Source organism: Falco peregrinus, chromosome 1 (assembly GCF_023634155.1).
Source record: "Falco peregrinus isolate bFalPer1 chromosome 1, bFalPer1.pri, whole genome shotgun sequence".
In the NCBI taxonomy this organism is placed as follows: domain Eukaryota; kingdom Metazoa; phylum Chordata; class Aves; order Falconiformes; family Falconidae; genus Falco; species Falco peregrinus.
This window is the reverse complement of record NC_073721.1, coordinates 59,344,553-59,356,807: the sequence shown is the minus strand read 5'-3', so window position 1 is coordinate 59,356,807 and position 12,255 is coordinate 59,344,553. Positions and strand designations below refer to the sequence as shown.

The 12,255-nt window shown below is 39.8% G+C and overlaps 1 protein-coding gene across 1 annotated transcript; it reads left to right on the top strand.

Annotated features, from left to right (window-relative positions):
* Nucleotides 1–256: 256 nt before the first annotated feature.
* On the top strand, nucleotides 257–11,764 carry LOC101910453 (astacin-like metalloendopeptidase). The gene is made up of 12 exons (XM_027778519.1): nucleotides 257–344; nucleotides 512–536; nucleotides 648–681; nucleotides 1,467–1,600; nucleotides 3,003–3,120; nucleotides 3,670–3,848; nucleotides 7,565–7,646; nucleotides 8,517–8,644; nucleotides 8,950–9,065; nucleotides 9,504–9,729; nucleotides 10,844–10,962; nucleotides 11,534–11,764. The coding sequence occupies exons 1-12, from the start codon at nucleotides 276–278 to the stop codon at nucleotides 11,762–11,764; spliced, it is 1,461 nt and encodes a 486-aa protein (XP_027634320.1). The 5' UTR covers nucleotides 257–275.
* The last annotated feature ends 491 nt before the right edge of the window (nucleotides 11,765–12,255 follow it).

Sequence of the window (12,255 nt, the reverse complement as noted above, 5' to 3'; positions counted from 1 at the left end):
TAGAATTAAAGATGAGTCACTTTAAAGTTGCAGGATTTTCTTTCCTATTGCTCCACTTCCTCTGTTTTCTGAAGATAAATAAGAAATGAGAGCCTGGAAATTCTCTTGAGAGGTCCTGCAGCTTGTTTGTTTTGTGAAAATACTTCTTGTTATCTAATTTTGTTACACTTGTTAACAACAGCAGCAGCTTTCCCATAAAACTTGCCCCAAGTAAACTAACCACAGCTTTGAGAACTGAGCTGTGGAGCAGAGAAGATCATCTTGGAAATGTGAAGATGAAGGACTTTCTTCTGCTAACTCATTTTGCATTTCTCTATAACTTTGCACTGAGTAAACCTGTCCAGGTGTGTCCCTGCTCCTAGATGTTGAGAATTTACATTGCTGCTGCTGAGTTGCTCTGACTATCTTAAAATTAGTTACAAAGTTTTACTGCTGTGATTCTACATGGTAGAAGCTTTCTGGTATGGAGATAAGCATGTAATTTTTTATTATTTTTTTTTTTTTTTTGCAGATAGCTAGAAGAAACAGTGACTTAGGTGAGTTTGATTGTAATTATTATATAAATAACTGTAGGTTTTGGTGGGACTGCTTTTCTATACCTCATTGTCATTATTTGGTATATTTTTCTCTTTGAAAATATTTTCTAGCATCAGTGGAAAACTATTCACAGAATTCAGTAGTGTTTTTAAGTCTCATTCAGTGTGATTATTTATGCTGTCATGATAAAGAAATTAAGAAGACTTATTGAGCAATTGCTACATGGAATGTTCTTTTCCATATGTAGCCTCAGCAAATAAGAATCCTTTTCACTTTGATTTGTTTCCTATGTGATATAAGGCACTCCCCTGTCTTCTGTACCCAAGAATATTGTACATTTTTGGCATAATAACCAACAGCTCTTGTCTGTGAGAAACATATTCCAAGTATTTTGGAGTCAGAACTGAGGAGCATGTCACAATGTCTTACGTCAAATTAACAGTTAACCTGGAAACTAATAGCTTGCATGCATTCAATATATATAATAAAAAACAGTCGTTTCTTTTGTATGATTCATCCCATTTTCAGAGAGGTCAGCTACTATTTTTCTTTAATTCCACAAGCTCTAATGAAGAGAATACTGACTTACAATACTTTGCCTTCCACTTTGAAGGCTCCCAAAGCTTCTTAAGCTAAAATATATTTTATATATCTCAACTTTGATTACAGCTGCACTATGACATCCACATTGATCTTTTTTATCCAGGAAGCCAGGCAGACCTAACCAGTCTTAGCATATTGTGAATCCTAGATTCACTCGGTCTTAATTTACTAATCCTTTTTCACATTACTGGGAAATGAACTTCAGTGAAAGAAATTTCCAAAGGTACAAAAGCTTGATTAGTGTGTACCTCTCATCTCCCTTTTGCATGTCTTATTTGCCTTCTCTGTGCCTTGTGTACTCTTTATTTTCTTCACCTGCCAGGTAGCGAGATAGTTGTGTATGAAGGAGACATCCTCTTGAGAAGAGGACGACGCAGTGCAATTAACTGTGAGAGTTGTTTATGGCCCAAGTCACAAGATGGACTAGTCAAGGTTCCAATTACCATCTCTTCTGATTTCTGTGAGTGTATGCAAATGGATTCTGTAAAGTTAGCTTTGATCTTCCAGTCCCTATACTCTCTATTATTTTACATTTCTGTGGCATGCACCAAAAGCAATCTTTGTCCAAATGAGAATTTATTGACATGTCTCTTTTGCTAGTCTGTTAGCCCTATGGTAGTCTGGCTAAGACTCCAAAAATTTCAGTTACAGACACTAAAATATGTGGCTGCTAGGGCAGTAGTTGTTACATAAATACCAGCTAATTAATTTTAATCACAAATATCAGCTCATTCCTGCTAGCTACAATGCACTTTGATATTTAGCAAGTACAGAAGAAGAAATATAATTTGTTCACATTGTGAATGTATTTTTGCCAAAATCACCATTAGGAGCACTTTTTTGAACACTATTATTTTCTTTCAATTCTCTCAAATATGCCTGCACTAGAAATCTTGTAGAGGCAAAAATGGAGGAAAAATCCTTGGAGATATTTTTTCCTTTATTGCAATTCAGTCAGTCAGTAGCTCTGTCCTGTGCAAAAGGCTGCAGGACTGATGCCTTAATGTAGAAGATTTTGTTCCAGAAGACTTCATATGGGCTGTGCAGGTCTATCTTACCCCTGCTGAGGCTCCTCTGGACTGAGGTTTCCATGCAGACCCTTCTTAAAAGATGCTACCTTGAAAGAAAGTGGATGGAAGTGAAATACAGCCTGTGGCTGATTCCCATTCCTGGGGAACCTCTGTTACCATTTGAGCTGAGGGAAGTCCAGTCTCTATGTTGCCTAGGCTGCTGCTCTGCCCATGTGCTTCCAGATCTGCAGCATATACTCTTGTGGTTAGGTGAGGGTTATTCCATGTACCTCCCTCTCTCCAAAGCTCAAAGATGAGGAAACTGAGATACAAATCAGTTGTAGATGATTCATAACTGAGGAAGCCAAATTAGGCCAAAATGTTCAAAAGTAGATAAACACTCCAATCTTTATTTGGTACCTGAATGGAAACACTGTGCTGTTCAGAGCCTCTGAACGCTGTCTCAAGTGATTCCAAGGGGTGTGTGGCAAATATTTGTTATCTCTGATAAACAAAATGGAGTTTTGGTGCTTAGCTACGGTCAGATGGCTCATTTGGGATACAAACAGTTGGACTGAAGTATCTGAAACTGTTTCATTCTTCTTCTGTTCTTTTGCTTTCCATCAGCTGTCACCTATAGAATATGCATAAGGGCCAGCTGTAATTCTTATATCTTCCCTTAAAATTCAAATCAACTTGAAGATCCCTGAAGGCTTTGTGTCCTTTTCTCTATTATGCTTGTATGACAAAAAGTTAAGGAATGCTGTGAAGTTTTAAAGGGATGCGCCCCATCGATGCACCTTGGTTTTGATTAACCAAGGAAGATTTCTCCTGGCCCCTTTCTCTTTCTAGCAATGACAGAGAGGTCTTGGATTGCTGATGCTCTGCAAGAGATCTCCACGCTGACCTGTGTGCAGTTTGTAAATCGCACCACAGAAACGGACTATGTGTATGTTGAACATGGGCAGAGGTAAGCTTCCCGTCTCCTGAGAGTGAAAGTACTCAGAAGGTCTTTCAGCTTCTTTTGTTTTGATCTGAATTTAAGTAATTACTCTTTTTTTTATCCTAGGAGTCAAGATTCAGACAGCAGGTGCAATTTTTCATTTTTCTTTAGATATACTGGTAGTTACATCAGTTAATAGGCCACAGGAATAAATGTGAGTGTGGACTTAAAGATAATGGGGTATAATTCAAAATGAGATATTTTTCTTAAATGGTGTAAAAAATTTAAAGTTGTATAATTGTTTCAGTTTCTTTGCTTAACTATTTAAACTGCTTCATCTTAGTTTGATATAGCCATTTTACTGTTTCAAAATTTGCCATATTCATCACAAAGGCTTTATTTCTCCTCGGAGGTAGTTTGGCAGCTTTTGGAAGCCTAGATATCTCATGTCAGTGACTATTTGCATGTCTCCTTCTGTGGCTGCACATCTGGAGCCCCTTGGTGGTAAAATCAGTACACCTATTTCTTTGTGTTTGCTGAATGTGATCATTTTGGTTATTGATTGCCTACTCTTAGCTGCTGGTCTTACTTTGGAAAAATTGGAGGACGTCAAGCAGTAGGCCTGGTGAAAAATGGCTGCATGGATAAAGGAGCGATTCAGCATGAAATGAACCACGCACTAGGTTTCATCCATGAACAGGCACGCAGTGATCGGGACAAGTTTGTCAAGATTATGTGGGAACACATTGTCGCAGGTATGCCCACTAAATCTTAAGAGAAAACATGTACTTTCAGATAAAGGAGAATGCTGTTCACAGGAGAAACAATGGAAATAAGAATCATGATTGATATTGGCTGAATTGCAGCAGCAGCACATTCAGTGTGATGGAATTCTTGTTCGGTGTCTGTACTAGGGGAATTTGTGGCCACACCTACATTGGTGTGGTCCTCCAAGGCAGATGCAGCCTGAAAGTAGCTCTGTGTTCTTATTTTGATATCCATCATAAGCCCATATTCACCTTATCCCAAATACCGAGAGCATCAGGATTGTAAAATGTAGCAAACTCTTTGCCAGGAGGCAGGACTACAGGAATTTTAGCTGAGGTGGGGTGAAACATAACATTTGGGGATCATAGTGGGGAACTGCACAGCAACTCTATCTTGGGGACAGGCATGGAGATAGGGGAGGCAGCGGATAGGCATCTTGGCACTGGCAGAGAGTGAAATGCACATAGCCTAAAATGGAGATGAACTAGGGATTCAGTGTGGAGAGAATAGAAGCACATGCAACCACTAGTATGTGCAAAATTCTGGGACCTGGCATGATGTGCAAGGAAGGACTGCAATTATTCCCTCCTTGAGGACAGAAGAATATACACTGCCATGAAATGAAGGAGCAATGGTAAATCTGTAGGGGGAAAACAAGTGAATGTTATTTAGGGAAAGGAATGCAGGATAAATGGTTTGGGCACATGCCCTTGATTTGTGTGTTTGGAACATGGGAGTGTATACAGAGGTCCAGGCTTTTGAGGAGGGGAGCAAAAATGGTAGGAGGTCCCAGGGAAAGCGAGAAAGTGGTACACAGAAGGAAAGTAGCGGAAGAAAGGATGCAAGGAATCACTTGTCTGACAGCTATGAGAGCTGGACAAACCACCACAATTGTGAAAAGATAATAGTGTACTTAGTTCATTATAGTAAATAATAGTAAATTAGGCTGAACAATTGAATACGAAATTATAGTAAGTCTCGTCAACAAATAAGATCCAACTCTTCAGTGTCATACACAGCTGAAAATATCTTTTTTTTTTTCTCTCCAGATGGAACTTGATTGTTTTTATTGCAAATTCCTAACACACTGTTCTCAACTTTTTTCAGTTATTCCCATGATATTCTAAGTAAATTCCATTTGTGCTGTTCTTTATTGAGGTTTCAGCTCTAGTGTTACGGTATAATTTTGCTATGAATTGTTTGCTGTTGTACAGCAAGGGTGTGCCACACTTGAAATGCTAGCAAAGGATATGCTAGGAAAGAGGAGTTGAAAAGATGAAGTTAAACCAAAAATACTAGACAAAAACATAGTTTTACACTAGTTTTGCAGGGGGAAGCCCACAGGTTTGGATGTCATCATTCCTAAAGGATACACATGTAACCAAGCCCTGTTTCAGGCATCGTATCACAAAAGGATAAAAGAAGGGGAAGAGGTGAAGACAGGACTATTTAAAAGGAGGTGGGGTATACCTAAAGTGTTTCAACAGTATTCACCAGGAGTGGAGGCTGAGAAGATTGGCATGACAAGGGAGTTAGAAGGCAGCATGTATGCAGCACAAGCACTGTAGGGGAAAAATGTAAAGATATGCAGGGAAAAGGAAATGAAGAAACACAGCTATGTTCAGGAGGACTGTTAGTGTACATCTCCTGTAAAAACATGCTGCTGTTAACAGTGCTGATGGCAGAGCTCCCATGGACCTCAGTGGTGCAGAACCAGACCTCAAGACCTTTTGCAACTTCCCAGCTCTCCCACACAACTTGTTTTTCTCTTGCCAGGGCTGCAGTACTGTGGATGTTTGCTGGGGGTTGTTTTTACCCAGCAATTCACCCTGGAAGCCATCCTACTTCTTTGTTTTGACAAAATGCAGCCTGATCAGTTGCTGTCCACTTAGCTACTTGAAACTCAGCTTGTTTTTCCCAAACTTTTTTGGGAAAAAAAATATTCAGAGACTTCAGCCAAAGCTTCTTTTTCAGTTCTTCTGAGTCATTGCTCTTAGAATCTGGCTGGAGGGAGATTATTTTTTAGAGTGGAAAAGATGGGATAAGTCCCCGCACGTGTGCGGGTCTAGACGGCCAAATCTCTCTGGCATGTGATGAGGCAGATAGTAGTTTGCTGGCAGTGCCTCTGTCCAGCCGGACTGCTGTTACTTCTTTTTTTAGCAAACCAATTCAGCAAAGAGCTTGTGTGCCAAACAGTAGCCATATGCTTAAATATTTCACTGCATTTGAACTGTGTTCTCTGTTCATCACCTCAAAAGAAGTTGTGTGCTTGCTGATAATTCTTTCTGAAGTCAGTATAGCAGATAAGAGGAACTGAGATAAAAACTCAAGTCAGGAAAGTCAATGCTGTTGAGAACCAGTCTGAGCCTTAACTGAGTTTTTGAGCTATGAAAAGCTGCAAAGTCATGTTTATCCCCAAACTTTATATAATTCAGGATTTTGAAGCTTCTCTTTGTGTTTACTAGCCCTCATTGGGACCAGTGCTGAAGGACATTACTGGAAGAAACTGGCTCTGATTGCAAGCCTGCCAGCCAAGTTGTGCAGGCTCCAGAGATTTTTCTGACAAGCATCCAACCCTAAACTCTTGTCCAGATGGTTTGTCGTTTACAAACCGCTAGTTACAATAACGAAGGTACAGATGTTGAACTGGAAAGGAGTTCTCGGTGGCTAGGGCATTAGCCTTAAGGCCAGCCTGACTGCATTCAGCTCTCTGCTCTGACATTGCTTGCTTGCCTGTATTATCATGGACAAGAGACCCAGGGTGCAATTAGCACTCATGCTCTCCCATCAATGGAGAGCAATAGGTGCCTTCAGATGAAACTCCCTCCAACTGTGTCTTTTTCTCCCTCTCCTCTGACTATCCTGGGAGCCTTGATGAATAAATTCAGTGCCAAACTCAGAGAAATAATAAAGTTAGGTGACACGAATTCTAGTCTGTGTCTCTGGGGCCCAGTCCTGTATCAGTGTAATACTTTTTTACCTCATACAGGCTTTTTAAGGCTAAACAGATGAAAAGTGATTAGATGCTCAGCAGCTGTGATGAGAGGGGCTACATCATCGGCTACATTCAGACAATGTTTCTAGCTGATCTTACTTAGTGCCCTTGCTTCATGCGAGTCATATCACTTCACTGTAATCACTGCTGATGAGTTTGACCAGAGACAAAGCCAGAACATGGCTGATAACATGCCCTTGGGTGCAACTTACAGGCAAACTGTATTATAACCCTTAGATGGAAGGACTCAGCAAGACAGGCTGATCACACACATACCTCTGAGTTTTTGATCTAGGTGATAAGAGTGATTTCCCTTTCAAGGTATGGATGCAGGTTTGAGGACATCAGCTGGATGCTTATAATAGCCAAGATAATGCACTGAAATATATTTGGAGATGCCCTCATGAAGATGGACAGATGAATACCTTTACTTGACGAGTGGAATGGATTCAATGATTATATTGAAACTCTGACTTGATTCAGTTTATATTCTGAAAGCTGCTAGACTGGGTGAAAATGTGTTCCCCATGGGCTTCAGAAGGCTCTGGTGGTTTTGATAGATCCAAGATCTCATGAGAACAAGTACTTGTATCCTAAGGATATCTCTTGGGATCTGAAGGACATCCTTTTAGGATTATGCCAGCAAATAGTGTATTATTAGAGCAACAGTAATTGTTCTGACTGAAATGTTGCTTTCCTACCTTACAGGGGAACAAGGAAACTTTGGAAAAGTGAATTCAAAAAATCTGGGCCTTCCCTATGACTACTCTTCAGTGATGCACTATGGCGCGTAAGTTATTTTCGGATACATCTTTTCAAAGGAGCAAACAGCTTTCAGATCTTCTGCTCAGATCTAGAAAGAAGGAATTACTCTGTGCAGGGAATGACTTCTGCTGTTCCCTTAGAATTGAGTGAATGCACATAATTAAGGGTGAGTATACTTCCTTTGTCAGCAGGATTCCTGGAAAACTGAGTTGATAGAAGAAAAAATTAGGACATTTTATTTCGCTGTGCTCTTGTCTCTTGCTAGAGGCCTTGGCGTGGCTATGGTCCAAAGTCTCACTCTGCTGAGTCACTATCTAAACCAGTTCTGAAGTCTGAATTATTTCATTAACACAGTAATAGCTGATCATAGGCAAGAATATTTAGGTACAGAGAGAAAGAAGTTTTTATATCATTAAGATATTGTGTGCTGCCTCATATCATCTGCAACACTGTCTAAGGTTGCATTTTAGTCTGTAATGTACAAGTTTGTATCATGCCTATTTCCACTAGCAAGTAACAACTTCTGAACAAAACTGTGAAATAAAACTTGTCTAGCAGGCGGCAGGAAATTGCAGAGAGCAAATATAGGTAGTAACTAAGACAGAACTACTCCTGCTTTTCTGCCTCTGGAACGATGAAGGTGGGATTCAGTTCATTTTGCCAGGACATTGGTGAAGATTTCCTCACTCAGGACAGTGTGCAGCATTTTCTGGTTTCTTGCTTGATTTCAGCTGCTGCACACAAAATCTTCAGGGAAGATTGGCTGGTCTCTGAGAAGCTTCTTGCCATTTTCCCTTGAAATTCTGGGCAACTGGTACATGAATATGATTATGCAGTTAGAGAACTCCACTGTTTAAGAGATGTGATTTAGAAATGTGATTTCTTATTTCTACAGGTATGATTTCTCCAGCAGTCCAGGGAAACAGACTATTGTACCAGTTCCTGACCCCTCTATACCCATTGGACAGAGAGAGGGGCTGAGTAACTTGGATGTAGCTAAAATCAACAAGCTCTACAAGTGCAGTAAGTGCTGTAGATGGAAAGCATGTGACCCTTATACAGCTGATGTCTGTAGGCACTGTCAGACATCCCTCAGAGGAAAGCAGCCTGCAGTTCTTTTAATACATCTCTCTTGCCTACCAGAGGGTTGGTATGCTGGTGGAAACAGACTTGTCCCTGTGCCAAGCTGCTGCCTTCTTGAAAAAACAATTAACTTTCAATAATTCACAAGCCTGACTGATTAAAATTGTTGGGGATACTTTTCAGGCATTTCTAGAAGATTTTTGTGCACTTTTCACTATTCAGCACTATTTGGTTCTTCCCTTCAGATCGCTGTAGTTCTGTGTTGCTTAAATCCAAAGGCTCGTTCTCCTCTGTCAATCACCCATCCCCATACCCAAACAACAGCAACTGCCTGTGGTTGATCCGCATCCGTCAAAGTAAGGTAATTTTTATTAGGAGAGGAAAGGTTTGAACCACAGTGTCAAGGCTACAAAGCATTATTTCATTATTATGACTACCCTCTGGGAGTCATTTTCATGGACTGAGACATTTATTTTGTTACGCAGTGAATGAAAAGACAGTCTCAACAATTTTCATAAGACTTATGAAGACTATCAGATGCATTATTTAACTTGATTTTTGTCCTGTTAAGACTGGATGGCTTTTCAAAGACAAGCAATAGTCAAACATCAATCACTGTGCTCAGTAACAGGGTAGTTAGGTGAAATTCTATGTTCTTTTTACACAGAAAGTAAAGCTTCAGTGATACATGGATAGTAAAATGAATATGAAGTCCTAGTTCACTACATAACAATTAGATGGCTTGAATCTTTCCCTGTGTGTGGCATTAAGCCAAACATCTCTTTTCTTCTTTCTCAAGATTTTCCTGCAGTTTGAGGATTTTGATCTCCAACCCTCCTCAGACTGTTCTTCTGACTATATAAAAATTTACAATGGAAACAGCAAGAATTCCCCTGTATTGCTGGACAAATACTGTGGGAAGGGGCCGCTGCCCTCCTTAGTGGCATCTGGATCAACAATGCTGGTAGAGTTTGCAAGTGATGAGAGCATTACAGCCACAGGATTCAGAGCCTCCTACAACAGGGGTATGAACATGCCTTTACAGAGCTTGGAGAACAGCATTAATATATTTGTATGGAAGAACTGAAATCTTTGAATATATACTCCAGAGCAGGTTTTTTCTGGGTTATTCTTTGCACTTCCATAGCAAATGCTAATGCAGAAGGCTAGGCAATGATGGGGCTGAAGGTTAGCAGGAAACAGAAAATGGAATGTTGCATGGGTCTTATGTTAGTAATCCTGAGAACCCACTCATATTCTTCTGAGAGTGCCTGCTAGGCTTCTTCACATAATTAGAAAAATTTATTTTTAAAAAAACAATGCAACAACTGTAACTAATAGGAGCAGAGCAGCCAAAGGGCACAAAGACTGCAGAACTCAACAAGAAATCTTATCAATGAGATGTAAAGCCAGTATCTAGCCAATATGTTGTTCAAGGTTTTGTGGCATTTTATGCAATGGGAGAGATACTAACTTTGGGTAACTTGCACTTTCTGAATTAAAGGCTTTCATGTCACATGATCCATCATGCTTACTGTAGCCAGCTGAGGGGTGTCTGTTTTACAAAGATAGGAAATGCATTACGGACTGCTGGATAAAATTCTGTTGTGCTGCGACATGCTTTCAGTTAGAAGGCAGTAGCCCAAATAACTTGTTACTGCTTTGTTTCCACTCAAAATACAAACTTTTTTAAAGCATGAATTGAAGTCTTAGAAATGTGTCATTTTTACTCTTTTTTTGCATCAGTCTTGATGGAGTCATTTCTAGATAGCATTAGATCTAGGTTGATAATGCAATCTGAATACTTGAGCTAATTCTTTCCTGAAAGTGCAGTAAGTTAAAACCATTAGAATGCTATGCTAATATGGTAACACTCAATTGTAAAGACAGATATAGCTTTAGATGCAGCTGTTTCCTGTCCTCCAAAGGTTATTTAGCAGCCATGTTTTTAGTTCCTTCAGTACAGCTGCTGGTACAAATATGGAGCAAAGAAATAAAATGTCAGCAGTAGATTTTCATGGTAGCACATTTTTTCTTGGCTTGAAGAGAGAATATAATAAAGTACAAGCAAACTCAATTCTACTGCCAGAATACTCTCGTTAATATGCCTTTCTCTGTTTTTTCTCCTTTACTCCTCAGTGAATTGTGGAGATACTTTCACAGACTCAAATGGAGTTATCACCTCTCCAAACTACCCCGATAAATACCCCAAAAACCGAGCATGCTTCTGGGTCATCTGTTCTCCAGTAGGATTCAAGGTAAGGCACAGATGAATTTATTTCTGGGTTTCATCAGTGGATGAAATGGAATCTCTTTTTGCCTTGGAGAATAACTGCCTGCTCAAAAAGTGACATTACAGCTTTCTCAGAGGAAAAATCTGAACACAAAAATCCAGTTTAAGAACTTATGCTGGATGTTGGTATCAGAGGTGTTCAGCAAGGGAAAACATCTACATGTGTGTGTGAACTCTTATGAATTTAGCTTGTACCAGTAGGCTTTGTTCAGAATAATCCCTAGGTAAGAGTTCCCACTAAAAAACTGAGACACATTGCGCAGGTGCTGGTTTTATATTTCTCTAGAGATGATAATTTAAAGTGCACAAGATCAATCTTGTCCCCTGCTTCTCTTTCCAATCCAAATGCTGATGAACTAAGCAAATAATTTGCTAGTAATTTGCATTACAATATGCAATCAGGATGTGGTGCAAATACAGTACAAAAACCGGTGCCTGCACATAAGGAATTTACACTTTGTATGTAACAAGCACAAATAGCCTAAGAGAAAAGGATATAACCTGGAAGCAAAGTGCTTTGGTTGTATTTTCTCCAGATATCTCTCAAAATGTTATCCTTTGAGCTGGAAGACAGTGACAGATGCATCTATGACTACCTGCTTATACATGATGGAAGCCGACCTACATCACCTGCAGTTGGCCCTTATTGTGGGACAGAGAAGGTTGCAGACTTTACTTCCACTGGGAACTTTGTGCTGGTTGAATTTCATAGTGATATATTTTGGGAGTTGCCCGGATTTGTGATGAGTTATACATTTGGTAGGTAGTACTATACAGATGGGAGTCAGAAAACACAAAGTAAGAAACCAGCCAGCCACAGGTATAACTCAAGATGCCACCAATTTCAGCAAAAAAAGCCTGAAGCTTGATCTCTTAGTCTTATGTCTACAGTGGTGTAATTTGCATGGTGGGTTACGGACAAAAATATTCCTGTCCATGGGATGCTTCTGCCTGAGACTTTTTGTTATAGCATTCACATTGCTGGTGTTGCATGGTGAAATACAGTAGCAGAACTGAAACTACGTAAGCGGATTTTCAAGAACTTCTAATGTGAGAAACCATGCCCATGAAAATCTCAGAATATGGCTATGTAGCAACTTTAACCTGTAGAGTGGCAAATGTTATTACCTGACCCTAATATGCATTCTAGTATGCATACAGAAAAAAACTTCTGACATGTTTGTTTATGCTTTGAAGCCAAGCTCACTTACACCGTTCATATAGTCACCTTAGCTTAGCCTGGAAATCACTACTTTAC

Coding starts and splice junctions, on each gene's coding strand:
- LOC101910453 (XM_027778519.1), top strand. CDS start 276: ATGAAGGACTTTCTTCTGCTAACTCATTTTGCATTTCTCTATAACTTT. Junction 537..647: donor TAGAAGAAACAGTGACTTAG/GTGAGTTTGATT, acceptor AATATTTTCTAG/CATCAGTGGAAAACTATTCA. Junction 10,963..11,533: donor GTTCTCCAGTAGGATTCAAG/GTAAGGCACAGA, acceptor TATTTTCTCCAG/ATATCTCTCAAAATGTTATC.